Below are 19,104 nucleotides of genomic sequence, written 5' to 3'. Positions count from 1 at the left end.
CTGCAGTTTTCTTTAGAAATTCTACCTGAAGGGTTTTTCCTGTCTATAGGTATTATCTCCTGTATATAATGGTACACCCAAGAGAAAAATAGTTGTCTGAGCTGCAATTAGGCGTTTGGATTCTAAAACAGGAATATCTTGCTCTGCTTTGCAGTGCTGCCTAGAGGATGAGCTGTGCCCAGTTCTTCAAAAGTGTTCTGAGCCTTCTGTTAACAAAGTGAAAGCTTGAAAAGCATTCAGCAGCTAACATGGGTCAGTGGATGAGATACGGAGCTCTGAAGAGCCATGGAAGAATTCTTCAAAGGATTTGTTCTAGTCTATCAATACCCGATAAAACTTGGACCCAAACTCCTCTCATGATCCATGTGTTAGTTATATACTTGGTATTTGCACATGCAGTTGTGAGGACAGGCTCCGTTTTTTTACAATTCAGTAATTTTTACACTTTGATACAGTGAGATGAGGTGAGATTGAAGTGGACCAACTTCCCAAGAGCTTGCCAGATAAAATGTTGTCAATCGTTTGAGGTTCATTTCATATGCATCAGTGACCAAACTAGGGCAGTTTCTAGATTTGATCCATGCCAGTCTCTTAAATTCTAATAATCTTGAAATGTTTTTTTTCTTAATGTTTCTATTATCCTAGGCTAGGTTTGAGTGGAAACGTGTGGTGGCTCCTATTACAAGGATGCCCCTTCTACCCTCATCTCACCCCAGAATGCTGAAATACCTTTCTGTGGAGGACGGGACTGCATGGGGATTTCTGATGGCTTTCATCTGTGTTTTCTCCACAGTGACTTCATTCTGGTTGCTCTGTCTGTTGTGTGTATGTTGTAATGCCACAAAGTGGGGAGAGTAACAGACTGGCATTTTCTGTATTCCTAGACGGCGAGGTAATGGTTGATGATGACTCTCAGCAATTTGGTACGTGGGACTGCAGAGGCACTGGCCTTTGGGTCTGACTTTGTCCCAAAGTGCCTGTGGCCTTTGTGTGGGATGATTTTACATCTATTGCTGCAGAGCACTTACCTGTGTCTCTGAAAGGAAGTGCATTAAGTTCAGTTTTTATCTTGCCTTGATATTCATTATAGGTGTTTAGGAGTCTTTCAAAGTGGCTGTTCATTTTTAGTTTGCAAATAAATTATTTTCAGGCAGATAGCCACCATCTATGCACACGAGCTCTGCCACAGCATGTTATCCCGTTGTGTAAAAATACCTCCTAAAACTACAGTAGAAACAGAATGAAACAGCAAGTTGAAACATGAAGTAAAACATGCTAACCATTACTCTTTGATATGTTTTTCCTTATGCTTTACAGGAAGGGAAAACTTTTTGAATACTTCAGCTTCAGACTTTTGTGATAGCTTCTCCACCTGCCTGTTAGGGCCGATTGAAAGCCAGAAAGTCAGAAGTGAGTGAGGAAGATAGCAAGGCAAAAGTGAAGGCCACAGCAGAAGCAATTCAGAAGTGTTGCACCACAGACTGAAGCTGCCTACTACAGAAGGTTTTTGAGTCATTATGAAAAGAGGAAGTGTTAATCATGGCCGTGATTAAACTGTAAATGGGGATAAAGGCCAGAGTCGGAGATTTTGGCTGCAGAAAATTTGGGTTCTGTTGTCATCAACCTGTCAGCCTGTAGCTTGTTCCCTCTTATGCTTTCTACCCCTACCCTCCAGTCTACTTCTGTTTTGAGTTTTTGATCTAGTCCTGAAACAATGTGGCTTTAAAAAAGCTAGAAAGGACCACTATGGGTTCTTGGTACTGAATCGAATTGTTGTCTAGACCTTGGTTAGATGACTGGACAATGAGCAGATTAAGCCCTGGAAATGAAGGAAAAAGATGGAATACAAGCAGTTGGCAACAGTTATTTTATTCTGTGTTGGCATTTGGGTGATTTTTTTTTAATCCATCTTCATTAGGTTACATTTTTTGTCTCCGCGGAGGCAGAAGAGGAGCTAACTTTGCAAATTAAAACTAAGACATACTCAGGACCAGGCTATAGTGCAATGAGATGAAGTGTTTGAGAGGTTGGACCTAATGCTCCTAGCAATGTGTTGTCGTGTTTCCTTTCCCTGGTGGTTATTTTACCTGGGATTGACTGTTCAGTGGTAGACAAGGTTTCTAGTATAGCTGAAGGCTTACCAAACCCAGGGTCTGAGGTAGTTGCCTTTTGGCTTCAGTGAGTTGAAGGTCCTGTTCCCCCCTCCCCAGCTGATGGCTGCAGAGGTACTGGTTGTGGGAGTGTCATCTGTGTCTGGCAAACCTGTTGGGGCCACTGACCTGTATAAACAGGTCAACTTCTGGTGGTTGATTTCTACAGAAATGGCTTTGAGATGTAATGGCTTAAGACAAATTTGCTGTCTGAGTGGGACTCTTGATCAGAAAAGGCTGGAGAAGGTAACCTCAGCTGGGTTGGTAGCTGTGTCTTTGTGTGCTACCACTGCCTGTTGTGAAAGTCTCTGTAGCCTGAACTCTGTCAGGGCTGTGCTTTGAATGGCTACCTCTTCTTTGGCTGAAACAAAGCAAAAAGTTTCAATTTTCTACCCAAATGTAACAATGCAGAAGTGGAAGTCCAGAGGAAATTAAACAAAAAAACTACTTTGCTTGTACTGTCTTCTGCTATACGAGCTATAGAGCATATTGTGTTCTGAGACATTAATTCAAGTAATGTGAATCACTAGCCAGCTGTCTCTTATGAAATAATTTGTGAAAGTTTGAGGCTTGAGTCAAATTTTAAATGCATTCTTTTCATTAGATATTCATGCCTTTGGAAACATCCTGAGATGAGGCGCATTTCCCATTCAATTTATATGGTCGTGTATTATTCTGGTAAACCTTTTCTTTACCCCCAAATTTGATCAAGAAGAATCCTGAACTCCAAAACTATAATTTGACAACCCTAAGAGTGGCAGCCATTAATTGCTGATAGCAGACCCAATAGTTCTTATGGAGATGTGATTAAGTGTATCATAACCCTTTTAAATCCTGTGGAATCTGAACCTTTCACTTTGGAATAAAATCAAACACTTTCTGTTGTACACAATTTGAAATTGGAAGCATTTCCTTTCTAAGTGTAATAGTGGCCTCTTGGATGATTTTAAATACTAAACTACTGGTCAAGAAACTGTATCATTAGGCCACTTCAAAATTTGAGTTGATCAAATTGTGTCAAAGGTTGTAAATCTGTGGATGATATTAAAAGCTCTGAGTCGTGGTATTAAAGAATAGCTGTTAATGCAAGGATTTGTACTTACACTTATTGTGTACTAGAACTATGAATGCTAATTCCAAGCTGTCTAATCTTGGCGAGGGGTGGTGATGGTGGGCTGGTTGCTCAACAGCTATTACTAAACAGATGAGCAGTTTTACCCTGCCTCTAAACTCTGGTTTCGCAGGTTCTTGGAAAGGTTACTTTGGCTTGCTGCATTTGTCACGAATTCAGTTAATGCACAGATTGAAATATGGTTTCAGCCGCTTTATGTAGATGAATAAGAGTAGATATATAAAAGCAATTCTTTATTTATTAACAATCTCAAAGCAGTAGGCCAAACTAATGGAATAGATGGATGTTAAAGACCATACTGTTTATTTCAACTGTGGTAGGTAGAAAATTGATGAGCATCTTCTACCTGTCCCACATTGACTAGTAAAGTATGCCTGCTGTGTTCGAGAGCATTCAGTAGTTCTCTAGTCCTAAAGTTCTTTATTTAGGAGACAATGCTTTCCTTTACTTTTGATAAGTCTTACTGACTACTTTCACTCTTTTTCAGGTGCTGGAGTTCTTTGTGGCACTGAACTTGTCCTTGAGTATATTTTGCTCAATGCAACTATTTGAAATGTTTGTACGGAAAAACTAAGTGCAACTGACTGTTTCTACAGACCTGAAAAATCAGAAGAAATAGTTCAAGAAACCTCATTCAGTCACTGAGAGAACCAATGGATATGCTTTCAGTGATGTCTGAACACGGACAAAAATGAAAAAGAAATAATCTTTTGCTTGTGGAAAACAAATCTTTTTCCTGGCAGAGGTCTTTTAGCTTAGCAGACTTGCAAGCACATGTTGGAGAACTTTACAAGTGTCCTTATTGTGATCAGTGAACATCCCCCAAAGAACTGAAACCTTACATTAAAACACGTAATAGGGAACAGAACGCAGGAAACATGCCAACTCAGCCTCTCTTGGCATACATGGATGGACCGGATGGAATAGCCAGTACCGTTGGTGCACAGATGGAGAATAATGATGCCTCAATGACAATAAAAGGAACAAATACCATTTCTTACAAAAGCTTGCAAGAAAAGTTTCTCATGCAAGCTGAGGGATGTATGCCTCTGGACTGCATGTTTTGTGATGAGACTTTTAAACATCCTGAAGAACTTGGTAAGCATGTTTTAACTCAACATAGGCCCACTCTTTGTGAACCAGCTGTCCTGCGTGTCGAAGCAGAGTACCTTAGTCCTCTAGATAAATGTCAAGTAAGAACAAATTTGCCTTCTCCAAACAATGAAAAAGACAGTGAAGAACTTAGTTGTGAAGTTTGTGGACAAACATTTGATGAGGCTTTTGATGTCGAGGCACACATGAAAAAGCATAAAGATTCCTTCACATATTGGTGTAATGTATGTGGAAGAAGATTTAAAGAGCCGTGGTTCCTCAAAAATCACATGAGAACTCATACTGGAAAGCCAGGTTCTAGAAACAAGCTCCAACAAGGTTCTGAAAGCCCAATAACAATAAATGAGGTGGTGCAGGAGCATGTAACTGAAAATGTAACGTCACCTTACAAAATTTGTATGGTTTGTGGCTTCCTATTTCTCAATAAAGAGACTCTAATTGAGCACAGTAAAGTGCACACCAAAGAATCAGTACCCAATGGTGAAAGTCCCCAAGTGACTGGTGAATCTAATCCAGAAGAAACAACTCAAAGAGAAGAATTTCTGCGATTCTTGAATTTAAGACCAAACTTGGTTTCAGAAAATGACAAATCACAAAAACCTGTGAAATGGATAGCTGAACTAGATCCATTCAATACATATCAAGCATGGCAGCTGGCTACCAAAGGTAAAGTTGCAGTTGGGCATGGCCAAATTAAAGAACCAGGGCAAGAAGGAAGTACAGATAATGATGATTCCTCTTCTGATAAAGAAGAACTTGGTGAAATATGGAATGCAAGTAAAGGTAGCCAGACTGAAACTACAGGGAAGTCAAAAGTAAATAAAAACGGCAGTTATACAGGGAATAGTAATTTATCCCAAGACAAATTGAAACATCCCAGTGGTGAAGTGCCTTCTATGGAGATGGATTCTAAATTGTCCCAGAACAAAGAGAAACCAACACACTGTTCAGAGTGTGGTAAAGCCTTCAGAACATACCACCAGCTAGTCCTTCATTCCAGAGTGCATAAGAGAGACAGGCGGACTGATGGAGAGACTTCAGCTGCTTCGAGGACTTGCTGTAATGATATAATGGCAAGTCTGGATGAAAATGGAGCAGCAGAGCGAATGGAAGGAGGGTCTGAAGATGGATCTGAAGACGGCCTTCCGGAAACACTTAATCTAGGTGAGCAGATTTTTTGAGACATGAGATTGAACTGGCTGTTGCTATACAGTTCAGGAGTTGTTTAAAGCCAAAAATGGATCTAGTCTTTCTCAGATATCTTTTTCAAAACTTGCCCTGAGATATGAAATGCTATGGTGGGAGAAGGGGAAAAGAGAGAAGAGAAGGAAACAATTGTCCCAACAGCAATGTTTTAAGATCTTTGAAGCTGTGTTGGGCCTTCTTGCAGTTATGATTTGGGTTTCTTGAAAAATTGAAATACTTTTAATAACAATCTGTCTAGAAAAAGTCTGTCTTGTGTTGTCCCCCACACGCCTGTAAGATTCATAGTTTTACTGAATATTTTTGAGTACTGCATATCAGTTACATTCTTGTCCAGCACGTGATTTTACGAGTAATATTTCTGAAGTCATTGCATTTTTCACACTTTATTCTGCATCTTGTAAGAAAGGGCAGAAAAATGTCCAGTGCTCAAGATTAGCAGCTATTGGGATCCTGAGAAGTGAAGAATAATTCCAAACTTTTTTCTATTAAACTTTTTTTCTATCCATCTGCAGGTTGCATGCTTATTTTGAAGGGCATGTAACTTGAAAGGCTAAATGTCAGAACAAACTACTTTAAATTAGTTGTGTAAGGGCAAGCATACAGGCTATTAATATGTGGACACTATATGTAAGAGGAATATATTTAACTATTTTTCCTTGAAGGGTTGCTAGCAGTTCTCTTTGACAGAGTAGATGGACTCAATCCATGTTACCCAGGACTAATTTTGAATCTCACTGTCTCTGGAAAAATGTGATAGTGATGCTAAATGATTCCTTAATTGAAAAAGCTTGCATGTCTGGGGACAAAATGGAGTAGCAAAAAGACTTGTAGCTAATCTAGCACTCTTGTGTGTGACACGCTTCGAGTCTGCCTTTAAAGAACAGACACTTGCATAATCTCAAGAAAAGACATAATGTACAGAATGTCCTGGCACGCACGACTGAGTTTTCCGTTTCTGGTAATGTGCAGCCCTTTATTTTGCCTCCAGTAATGAAGGAATAAAATCATTACCTAATGTTAGCTTGCTTGTTTTGTTTCTTGGTCTTGTCCAAAACGACAACAGCTCTCATTGTGCGATGCTGAGTCATGCTTATTGAGACATTATCTGTTTGTTTAAAACAGCTATGGCTCTTCTTAGCCAGAGTTTAGCCATGCTTAGCATTTGCAGTATGGAAGCTTTCCAACACATAGGAACTGTAGAGAACCATTTTAAGCTGTCTGTCATGGCTTTTAACATCTTAGTCAAGGAAAACGTTTCCTTCTTTCTATTCCCGCTGTAGCATTCTAGTTAGCTTTGACTTGGGTATTTTACTTAAGTTGTCTTGATGTCTTTACAATTCAACCTGCCAAAAAAATCATGTTGATGTGACTGGTATCTTGTGTGGAAGTTTTCTCCCCTTTCTTCTTAGACATTGTGCTGTACTTGCCGCCCTCCAGTGGTAATTACTGCTGCTTACACTTGAGTGAAAACAGTTTATCTGTGAATTTGTTCCTTGAAAACATGCCTCTCAGAACTAGCAACCCCGACACTTTCCTGTTTGTCGAAGCTTAACCATTCGTGCTTCTAGTGAAAGATTGCTCATCAAAGCTAAGGCAGTTGTTATACAGGCAAGCACTCCATTGATTAGCACTGAATTATTATAACAAAGAAAAGAAGCAGTCTTCCTCCCCACCTTCTTCCTGCAGAACAAGTCCCTGTGTTGTGTCACGGTGCTCAGAGCAGGTTTGCAGTCCAAATGATCCACTGATTGAAGCGTTCCCCTTAAGATAAGAATACAGCTTATAACCTCCATGAAGCTTTGACATAGGCCATTCTCTGCTGCAGATCATTAAAGATAATTAGATGTTTTTTCTTCTTTGAGGCAGAGTTTTACATCTTGTTTGTTCTCTGGGGCTTCTTCATTTCAGTCACTAACCGCGGCGTTACTTGACACAGTTGGAAACCTACTTAACTGTTTGGCTTTCTGATCCCGCATGCACCAGTGCAGAGCCAAAGATGCTCACAGGCTGTAGGAGTTGACAATGGTTCATCATACCATGCTTTTTCCTTAATAAAGACAATTAAGATAGTTGTTTATAGTTTTGAAAGGGACTACAAACTTGCATTTGCTCTTCATAATATAGCTATATTTTCTCCCAAAGATAAAAATGAAGATGGTTTGGAAAGAGCAAAAGTTAAAAACCTTGGAGCCTCCAGAGAATGCAGCTATTGTGGAAAGTATTTTCGCTCAAATTATTACCTCAATATTCATCTCAGAACTCATACAGGTAAATGGGCTTCAGCTTTGTGGGAGGGGAAGAAAGTCTGCTGAATCCAATAGGACGGAATATTTGGTTTTGCTTAAGAAAAACAGAAGTTACCTTCACAATTTCTGATGTTAAAAAGTTTTCTCTAATGCTGCGAAAGTTCCAATTGCAATTTCTTAATTTCTTATTTACCTAACTGTAAATCTTTTTGAATAAGGCTATTTATATTATACTCTTAATACTTATTGTATTTTAAAACTTAGAATTCTTTCTGCTTTTGGCAGTCTACCAAAAATATTTTTTTTAAACAAACAAACAAAAGAAACACCTCTACCTTCCAAGTATTAAGTTGGTTTTCTGTTAGTTGCTACTACCTGGGGAAAAAAGTTGTCTATTCCTCAGTTTAAGTTTCTGTAGCCAAGCAAACTCTTCCTACTTCTGTTAATACGTGCCCATGTTTCTTTTGAAACAGCTCTATTTATAGAAGAACTGTAACGTTTGTGTTGTTGAATAGCATACTTGTGGTGTGATCAAGGGCTACAAATTGTTGGAGCTGACCCACAGCTGTATTTCTTGCTTATCTCTGCCAAACACATTGTCAGCTACCATCTCCATACATAGGGAACATGTAGAAAATATCTTCATCAGAACCAGAAGATGTTACTGTAGTTAGCAAAAGTAGTGAGATGTAGTAGTTTAAATGACTTAGTTTGGGATTTAAGTTTATGTGAAAGGGGAAAGAAAAAGCTATTTTACTGTCTTTAATTGTATTCAAGACTTCAAATCAAATTGCATCCAACTGATTTACTGATAAAACTGTGTTTCAGGTGAAAAACCGTACAAATGTGAATTCTGTGAGTACGCAGCAGCACAGAAAACTTCACTGAGGTATCATTTAGAGAGGCATCACAAGGACAAGCAAGCTGATAGTGCAGCAGACGTGAAAGGTGACAGCAAAGTTTCATTGCAGAGTCAGGAGACGGAGCTCTTGCTGGCTGCTGATGGTGCTCAAGGAACCAAAAATTTGAAGAGGCTTTTTGATGGTGCCAAAGATGCTGAGGGCTGCCCACCTGCAAAGCAGCAAAAGGAAATTCTGTCCTTGAATAACGCAATAGGCAGCACAGTCCTTATAAGAATGAAAAACGATTCTAGGGAATTGAACAAGCGTTCAATTTGTAACAATTTGAATCAAATGCATGAGAATATGTCCGCTCCTCACTTGGAAAAACTAAAGGCTGAGAAGGAAACAAAGGAAGTTCAGCCCTGTGCTCCACATAAAAGAGAGAGAGAGGCTTCTGTGGAATCGGAGGGAGATGATGTCCAGTATGTTTGTGCTTTTAAGGATGGAAAAAATGCGAGTGATGTGCGAGAGTGCCCTGAAAACTACAAACACAAACATATGGCGGACTCTCAAGAAATGCCCTTGAACTTATCTGTTGGGACTTCACAAGAATGTTCAGTGGTTTCAACTGCTAGAGGCCTGCTAGCACCCAGCACCTGCCCATTTTGTACTTACAGAACATTCTACCCAGAAGTCCTAATGATGCACCAGAGGCTGATGCACAAGTACAATCCTGACACCGTTAACAAAAACGGCTATAGAAACAAGGCTTTAGCTAAAGCCAGACGCACTGGATGCCCTCCAGCTCTGCTTGGTAAAGATGTGCTTCCTTTGTCCTTTAATCCTAATAAAAGTAAGGCTTCCCCATCTACACAGCAAAAACTGTTGCAAACAGGGAAATCTAAGCAATGCCACCCTCCACAGAACAAAGTCCCTCTCTTTGCCGTGACTGACTCAAGCAGCACAGCCCCGAGTAACCTCAAGTTTCATAAACAGCCAAGTAATGTTGGAGCTCAGGCAAATAACTATAGACAACCTCAGCAAGAAATGCACTCCAGTTCCAGTATCTCTCCAGTATTGGACAGAGTAAAAAGAGCTGAATCTAAAGTAAAAGCTCTAAATGTCACAGGGTCTCAATCTGGTGTAGTGAGCAGCAGCATGAATGGGGCTCTTGACTCTCACCTAAATGAATCTGCCTGGCCTTGTCATCGAGGAAGAGACTATCTTTGTAGTAAATCTGTGGGCAATGTAAATCTAGAGTATGGTGAAACGTCTTCTAAAAGAATGAAACATAGTGTGTTAGTTATTGAACAAGCTGACTGTGCAGTGGCTAATTACAGAAGATACGAAACGAGCAGATTTCGTGTTGCAAACAGATATGCAAATCTGCTACCTCAGGAATGTTCTCGCACCAAACCTGCATCCTCTGTTTTGCCAACCAAACAAGGGCTTCTGAATTCGGATGATGTTGACTCTCCTAATGTATTGACTGTTCTCAAATCCTATGAGCCATATAGCTCTGGATCACTTTACAGTTCTTGTGGATCTAGCAATGGCCAAGTAACCAGCTCTACAGTAGAAGGTACCGTATCTCCTTCCTAGTTAGTGTCTTATAACATTACAAAGGAAGGTGAATGAAATAAAAACAAATGCATAGTGATAATTGAAACAATAGAGAAAATAAAGCTATTTTTAGTATTTCATCAAGTCTGGTTAATGCTTGGATTTTAAACTTAAAATCCAGGTTCAGCAGACCCCTGTCTTGGGGAATAAGGCATGTAAGTTCTAAATTTTAAAGAGGGATTTAAAGTTCCTCAAGTTCTGCCCTCCTCCCCATGGGTCTCTGATGTCAAAAATGTATTGTTTGCTCATCAGAGCCCTCCAGACATGCTGACTAATCCAGGATATGGAATGGGCCTGTCTGCTTAATTTACAAGAAATCTTGGACAATCTGGAATATTAATAGAAGCTTAAAAAAACAAACAGACAAAAAACACCCACACAACAAAAAAAAATAATCTCATAGACAATTGTTCTCTTCCATTGCAGAAAACAATGTATTAAAAATCACAAACTATGATGTAAATCTTAAACCTCTATCATTCAGTGCATTTTTATAATGTCTAGGTTTTAGTAGGAACAGAATGCTTTGTTAAATCAAGACAACATATTTCTGCTATTCTAATTATGGTGTCTCATTGCACTAAGTAGTAAGGCTTTACTGGGGAAAATGCTTAATCTAGCAGAGATAAATGCTTTGATGTATTTGGAAAACTGGTAATTTTGAGACTTTTTTTTGTGCTTTGTTCTTAGCACTTGCAAAACTTAGCAGGAGGCCAAGATTAAAAGGTGCTAGGTGATATTTAAGCAGTTGTCCGACTATTTGTAGAAGATATTTATGACTTTTAGCTGAGGCTGGTATGGATTTAGCCTTAAATATAGGACTTTGAATTTTGAAATGAAGATCCTATTATAGAAGTGAATAGTGCATGTGTGCGCTCTGTAGTCTGAAGGTATCTGCTGAATACTCCAACTCTGTGAATACTCCCATTCTCTAGAAGAAGCAAGATTACTCTTCTGAGGTAGTCTGGGTTCGTAACAAGCAGGGTTATGTTACCCTAGGTCAGAGCAAACTGCAAAGCGCTACGTGCATTTAGTTATGTAGCAAAAAATTCTGTTCGCTCTGTTCTGTTTGTGTGTATTAAAGTTGTGGGCTTGCTAGTGGGTTAGGGAAAGATGAAGGAAAGTGTTATAGCACTGCTTCCAGCCTAGCTACGGAAAGGATAAAGGAAAAGCTAGCATCTCCGCTGACGCATTGCACAGCCACTTCAGCAGGGTTAATTCCTGGTTTCGTGAAGTGCTGTCTGTGTGCAATGGATTGCACAGAGGAATGTGGAATGGGCACTGCTACACACAGAAAGCAGAGGGACAGACACAGGGAGAAGTGTTACTGCCTCTTGGTTCCTAGTGATCTGAGAGAATTAAATACTTTTTTTTTTTCCTAACTGTCTTTTCTGTGCACAGAAGTCATTCATGCAGTTGTGGAATTTATAGCACTTTGCAAGGCTTTTTATTAATGGTTAATTGCAGCTAAGAACATTCAGGCTTTTTAGGGAATCTCATGATACTGTATAAACCCCTGTTAATTTTTGTGGAAACATGAGGGGAAAAATAACCGTTGTAGCTTCAACCACTTCGGGAAGTCTGTACCCCAAGGACTAGCTGGTGGGCCAGTGTCTTGCCCCTCTCCAGTGTCTTGCCCCTCCCCTCTCCTGTACTTCAGGACTAGACAAGCTCTGTTCTGCCAGGATTCTTAGTGAAGCCAGCCTGTGGAAGTGGCAGTTGATGCAATACTATTTTTAAAAGATGACTTCATTGGAATCCACCTTGTTCTTCTTTTTGAAAGCTCCACCTGTCTACCAGAAAAGTCTGTGGTAGGCTTTTCTTCCTCTTCTATAGTATGAGCTTGGAGTCAGTAGCCCACAGTCAAGAACTTTTTACTGTTTTTTGCTATGTAAAGTTCTCAAACTATGGCTACAACTAATTTGACAGTACCATTGTCATAGAAATAAAGATTTCATTGTGCGTTGCCTAGTGCCATCTCAGGGCAAGAGGAGCTACTTTTTATGGCTGTTACCTACGTTGGAAAGACTTGTGAAACAAAACCCCTTCAGTAGATTTTCTTAGCAAGTTCAATAAAAGCCTTGTGCAATAAAATGTAGGCTTTTAAGGCTAATTTCCCGGCTTTCCAACCATTCTGCCCAGAAGTACACAAATGAAACCATACCTTGATGTTTTTGAGAAGGTTATGGGTAGCAGACAAGTGAACTTCTCGGTATTAGAGTTCTAACATGGGTGGAGACACTAAAGATGAAAGTTTCTGCACGTTCTTTTTTTGGTTCAAAAAAAAAAAAAGCTGAAATACGCCTGTTTTTTCGGAGTCGCAACCCTACAGAGGTGTTTTGTGAGATGTCATATGCAAAGTACTGCAGGTGTAGGCCTGCAGGTTTCTGTAGTCTTTTTATTTAGCCCTGGTGATATTATAAAAACATGCCCAAAACCTTTCTTTAAGGGTCTGTGTGCCTTGTGGCAACGTTATTTAGGTCCTATGAACATGTTATGCTGCATGTTTAATGCTGGATCAAGTTGTCATGAGAATATGTTCCACTTGGCAAACTTGATTAAAGCATGATGCCTTCCGTTACTGCTTGTAAGCTGTGCCACTCCGTGGTGCCCTGAAGAGACAGAAACGATCTGAAACCGCTCAGTTTGTGTTATTTTCAAATTACTTGCCTTTGCAATGGCAACATGCTATCAAGGATAACCTGTTGGCTGATTGATCTGGCAGAGGCTGCAAATTAAAGACAATTGCTCACGACACACTCCAATGGCTTTGTAGATTCTGTTGAAATATTAATTTAAATTTGCCATTTTAATTTAATTAAAGCTTGCTAGGTTTTTTCAATGCTGCATTTAAAGCTTTCATGGAATATGGATGGCAGTTGGGCTTTTTGTATCCTGTGGGAATAATGATTCTTGGCTTTTTTTCCTTTATTTTATGAAGTGATTTTTGACTGCTTGCTTAAGCTAATAAGACTTGATATGGAACAGGCATTGATTTCACATATATAAATCTGAATTAATGGTCTCAGATAAATATAAAATTAACTGTATGCTAGACTGAAAATTACTTAAAGTTCTTGATGCACATGCTTATTTAAAGTGTTACAAATTCCACATAATCTATGAAGGCAGTAATGTAGCACACTTGTTTTTCGTTTCAAATACACATTTAAGAATTTGATTTTCAAACAAATATGGGAATTGGATGTGTAGGCATCATGCATGTAGGCAGCACTTAAACCTTCTTAAAGTGAAGCCTACTGTATGATGAGTTAAGCAAAGATATTTCTTTCTTGCAAATAAAATAAACAAAACCTAGCATGATAGACATGCAGCTTAAAACTTAGTTTTTACATTTACATTTTTCTCCTTGTCTTAGTTCTGCATATTGCATTTCCTATAACCTTTTAATAGGACTAGCAGTAGCTATCGTCTTGGGCCCTGCTTGTGAGTTGTATTTTGGTAGGTTGTCGTGTTTTGGGATTCTGGATGCTGACATAGACGTCCTCACAACTGAATGTCTGACCAATTAGATTAGCAGGAAATAAATTAACTCCTCTAAATTTATTTTTGTCAGGAAAGAGATCAGTGTCATACCAACACTTATCTAGCAGCGTGCTACAAAAACGAAGTTATGAAAGTTTCATTGGCAATGCACGCTTTCGACCAAGTGACAAGAAGACTTGATCATTTACTTCAAGAAACGGTAAACAAACCTTTTGAACTAATTGTTATTTAAATATTGCATTATGTACTCATAACATCAAACGTTGCTGCACAGTGTGGTGAGAGGTTATGAAAGTATGAACCAGAACAGCTGAAAGTACAAACTCCTCTTAGGAAGTGAACCAAATACTCATAGAGCATTAGTTACTTTGAATATCAGCAGTAGCTTACTTTGCATAAAAATGTATATGTGCTCCTTTCCTAAAAGAAATGGAAGTCCTAACAATAGATAGATATATTAATTAGATACAGTATTAATGGGAACCGTTCAACGAGAGGGCCTTCCTCTTGAGTCAGCATATGTGGGTGGGGGAACAACGTGCAGAGAACTGGAAGTGAGGAAGTGTCTGTTATCACAGTTCATGAATCCTATTAGTCCCTGAGAGGTTATCTTGGTTAGTCCTTCCTGAAGATGTAGACATTACTCATTTTACAGCTTCTGAAGACTGTGAGGATTGCCTCAGACAAGACTCTTGGATTATTTCATAGAGAAGTAAGGGTTTCCTGATAGCTAGCTCCTTGACAGTTTATCTTTGTGTACCGGAGCAGTTGTTCCAAATAGCTTTTCCTTTGTTTGGCTGAGGGATGGGTGTAGCCTCTTAGGGAAACAGGTCAAGTGAGAAGAATTAGCTTGGTGTTCTGAATTCCTATGCTTCATCTCTGCAGTTTTTAGCTGTATCTCAGAACTTTTCAATTCCATTGTGTTCACAACATTCTTAGCTGCTAAGGAGATAAGCACTCTATAAGACTATAAATAAATGTGTATGCTGCTTCTAAACTGAAGCTACAGATCATTTTCCTCATTGAAATTTAAGCAGATACATCTTGAGCGCTAGAGCATCTGGACCAGCATGCAGGCTTTTGTAGAAAGATTTTTATGTATCTGGGGAGCAGAGCTGTCTGACCTCTAGCTGACAGCTTTTAAAATACTTTGCTTTAGTTCTTGATAGTCTTCTAATCTTACTGCATTTATTGTCCCCCACTAAGCATATTTTTGCCTAGTTCTGCTTTTAAGCTAACTCAATTTCCTGCCTGTATTTCTACTTGGGGCCTGAGTGTCTTCAAAAGTAGACTTGATTGCCAGCTTTTATTTGTTACGAAATAGAAGATACAAACTGTGTATGGCAATAGTAATTTCAAAATACATTTATGCAAGGGTGCAGATTAAACTCTCTTTTGTTTTAAAGATGCATCCTTCTGAACAGTGTTACAGTATTTTCTAGTTTTATACAAAAACACAAACAACATCAACATTATTTTTTTGATTTGTTCTAGGTCTTAAGGACACAAGTGCATGTTCTATGGAATTATCTGCAGTTCATCCCTTGAGGAAAATGAATGGTGAAAGCTACTGAACTAAGCTGTGATTGTACTGTATATAAAAACACTACAGTTTTATAATATTGGTTCTGTTAACATTTTATACCAAATAGCCATAAAAAGTAGTCTAAACAATTGGGTTATGAAGGTGTGTGGAGAATGTATATCTTGACATTGACTTTTGAGTATTTTTCATTAGAATTAATTGACCAAATATTAGGTAGGAATTATATTTTTACATACTTGAGCGCTGCTGAAAAGAGTTTCATTGAAAGAATATATAATCCTTGCACCTCAGGTAAACTGTAAATACTGAAGTTGAAATCCTGTTGGCTTAATGCTCCTTTTTCATAAAGGTGAAAGTTTCTCAAATGTTTTTTTTCTGTTGAACTATGTTAGTTTCTTGAAACAACTTCCAAATAAACTGTCTGAAACTGTCCAGTTTATAAATGTTGTGAACATCAAAGCAACGGTGCTGATGTTAAGCTGATCTGCCTTGTATATGTTAGGACCATAATGTGTTGGAGGGATCTGCTTTCCTGGAGCTGTTTTCAGCATGTTTCTAGAGGCGTGGATGAGGCAATACTTGACATTTGAATTTGTCAGTGTGGTGTTCCTGAAATACGGTTGGATTCCTCTTTTGGCATTGGTTGCTGTTCTTCAGAGAAGTTTCTTAAGTGAACATCTCTAGCAACGTACAAACTTCTATAGCAGAAAATACCTAGGACTTGCATGAGAAACGATACTAATCTAAATGTTTCAGATGTTTAGTTTTCTACTAAACTCTGTACAGTTACATTTAGAGGAAAACTACTTTGCACCTTTGTCCAAACTATCAAGTCACAAACAAACAGGCTTGCAATATGAATATGGGATCTACAGACTTCAAAAAGGGATGTGGCTATGGTGTAGCCTGCTTGACTGTGCTTGGAAGCTTCTTGATGTCTGTTTTTAGCATCTACTGGGTGTTTAAAATGAGTAATGAATAACCTGTTAATAGGAGAATATCTCCTTTTATATTTTTTGTGAAGACAACAAGAGTTCTTTCTAATGCACATGCAGTTTAACTTTTCCTAAAGGGAAGATGGCCAGTTTCCAGCCAGTAAAGCAGAACTGTGTATTTGACATGCGTTCCTAGTTGCTTCTCATAAAGCCTGTAGTTAAGAGTTAATTTCTTCTGTACCTGGCTTTGACTTCCATATATTTTAGTAAAACAAAAAATAAAGAAAAATTTTGCACTGTTCATTTTGCTCTCTTCCCTCAAACAGCAAATGTAAACTAGCAAAACCTAGAAACTCTTGTTTTTTCATTATGCAACTTGAGATGTTCCAGTTGTATGTCTTAGTTCCTGAATATGGGACCTAATTTTAATGTCTCTGTAAACTGGCGATGTAATGAAGTGCTGTGTATCAGGAAATTGTACACTATTTACCTTCTTTCCTGTTCATAAGCTGAGCCATATGTACATAATCTAGATTTGTTTTCCTAGTTTTGCACTTTTATAGCCTATTTTTTGAAGATGGATTCACTTGGAAAATGGTTAATCTATTTTTTTGCGTGATCTTTCAATGAGTCTTATAGAATGCATGCTGTAACTATCATCTATGTACCTTATGGGGTTCTGTGATTAAAACATGTACAGGGCTGTATTAAGATGTTTAAGCAAACAGACCTAAGATGTGTTTTTAATCTTCCTTCATGCCGGTACAGTTTCCCTCAAGGCTTTTTAGTAGATATCTTGGGGGTTGAATGGAAAAATGGACATGAAGACTCTATTTCATGGCAGCCCAGCCCTGTACTTCAGAATACACTTTGCCCATCAGTATTAACTATTGGGATACTACTGGTTTTGTATGTTTCTTTGGAGATAACAGTGCATATATAGAGGTACAAATTGTTGATTTTTCTTTTTGTTTATGTATTTATTTCATTCCATTTTGTTTTATTTTAATTGTTGAAACCAGAAGTTGTCAAGCAGTAGGCACACATTACTCATTTAATTTATGATGTATTTCACTTTAGTTGAGTATATTATTACATGTGGATGTAAATATAGACCTGGTGTTTTGCAAAACTGGCTTCTGTGTCTTGTTTTTAAAGATTAAAATTAGTTGGATGGAATTTTATATTCTCTTGACCTTTCATCATACTCAGACCCCTGTGGGAGGGGAAGAAGGAGGACCTGCCAATAACCAAACCCAAATTCATGTCCTGTTCAGTTGCTCTCATGAAAATACTGAGTCACTTCCCAGAAAATCTGGCTGAGGCTTAGGACAACTCTAGAGAAGAAACCTTTTGTTTCTTCCTTTTCAGTTATCTTCCTTTAAGAAAAACAGAGTTCTTGTATACATACCCTTTCTTGTTACCACAATGTAAGGGCATGGATTTTTTTTTTTTAATTTATTTTTGAAGCTTCAGAATTTGTAAGGGCTTAAGCCTTCTGGGGAAAAAAATAAAATCTAGATCTGATGTGTTCTTGGAGCTTGACTGACCAGCATCGCCTTTGACAGTATCTGAAAACCAGATTAGGAGTCTGGGGAAGACAGTTGGGAAAGACTTGTCAAAGGCAACTCATCCTCAAGAGAAGAGAACTCCTCAGATGAGATCCCCATTATAAATTAACTTCATTTAAGGGCACGTAGGGGTGACCAGTGCCTCAGTGGCATCCCAGATTAAGCTTTTGATTCTTGTGTTAGGCTGGCGCTGGTGGCTGTGATTAAGGTTTGTGGAGGTAGGCTAGACTGATTTGACTAAAGAAAAGGCAGTGCTGGTGGGGAGAACAGAAACTTCAAAGTGGGAGCCTAACAAAATGACATGATATGTAGATATATGTAGGTCTGTCACTTGCTTTGGGACTAGTGAGTCCTTACAGTGCCTGTGGTGTACAAATGACAGGTCTTGGAGTCTTGCTGCTGAAGATATTCATCTAGGCTTGGGGTAACATTGCTGCTACTAAATTCCTGTGTGGTGCTGACTAGCAGTGTGGTAGAGGGGGGTATAAGACAGATGTGAGCTTTGCAAGTCATCTTTACTGTTGACCATGGCTATCATTTGGGGGATATCCTTTGGGGGGGGGAAGATAGGGGACACAGCATAAAAAAAAAAAAAGAGCCGGTGAATGAATTTAGGGTGTGTCTTCAGTGCTGGTGTTGATTAAAGCTGTTCTAGTTGAGGGGTTAGTGCAATATGCTCCTGACTAGGTGGTCTGCTGTCATTCCTATCCTGGTGCCAACGAAGCCCTGTGGTAACTGGCTTGCCCAATAACCTGATGAGTGCCGTTTGTTTCTTCTGAGCAGGGTGTTACTAGAGGACTTGAAAGCGCTATCTAAAATGCTGGAATGTATAACTAAAGTGTTTCTCTACAGCAATAACTGTTCAGATCACTTGGGTGATTAAATATAAATGTTTGAGGCACCTTCCATACTTTTAATGAGTTACACTTAAGGCACATTCAGGCGACCATGTCTTGCAACTACGAAGCAGCAGCATTAATTTTCTCATACTAGGAAGTTCTAGTGTTAAATCACCAAACAGTTTCTTGTTCCCCTTTTTAGTAAAAGAGGAAAATATGAAAGTGCATTACTGAGCAGATTTCTCTGTTCATTTGCACACACTTAAGAAAAGTGCATTTAATTAGGATTAGCAAGTCTCTAAATTGCAGATGGTTCTCAGGGGAAAAAATAGTTATGAGTGCATTCATGACATTAAAATCAGTACATTTAATTCAATTTCATCTTAATATTAAT

At 38.7% G+C, this 19,104-nt stretch overlaps 1 protein-coding gene across 10 annotated transcripts in view; it reads left to right on the top strand.

The window, feature by feature from the left end:
- The window catches only part of ZNF217 (zinc finger protein 217), a 115,416-nt gene extending 97,984 nt beyond the window's left edge, over positions 1-17,432 (top strand). For 7 of the 10 annotated variants that reach the window (XM_040576127.1, XM_040576119.1, XM_040576120.1 and 4 more), the window contains 5 exons: positions 3,770-5,559; positions 7,744-7,869; positions 8,676-10,271; positions 13,890-14,018; positions 15,314-17,432. In XM_040576127.1, coding sequence (XP_040432061.1) covers positions 4,161-5,559; positions 7,744-7,869; positions 8,676-10,271; positions 13,890-13,999 — 3,231 coding nt within the window. In that variant the 5' untranslated portion in view covers positions 3,770-4,160 and the 3' untranslated portion in view covers positions 14,000-14,018; positions 15,314-17,432. Of the gene's footprint in view, positions 1-1,320; positions 1,504-2,759; positions 2,813-3,769; positions 5,560-7,743; positions 7,870-8,675; positions 10,272-13,889; positions 14,019-15,313 lie in introns of those variants that run through there. The other 3 variants (XR_005824929.1, XM_040576126.1, XM_040576122.1) reach the window with 3 other exon arrangements.
- Positions 17,433-19,104: the final 1,672 nt, after the last annotated feature.

This window comes from Cygnus olor, chromosome 16 (assembly GCF_009769625.2).
Source record: "Cygnus olor isolate bCygOlo1 chromosome 16, bCygOlo1.pri.v2, whole genome shotgun sequence".
NCBI classification, from domain to species: Eukaryota; Metazoa; Chordata; class Aves; order Anseriformes; family Anatidae; genus Cygnus; species Cygnus olor.
Note: the sequence above shows the minus strand (reverse complement) of the source record. Positions and strands in the feature narration are given on the sequence as shown.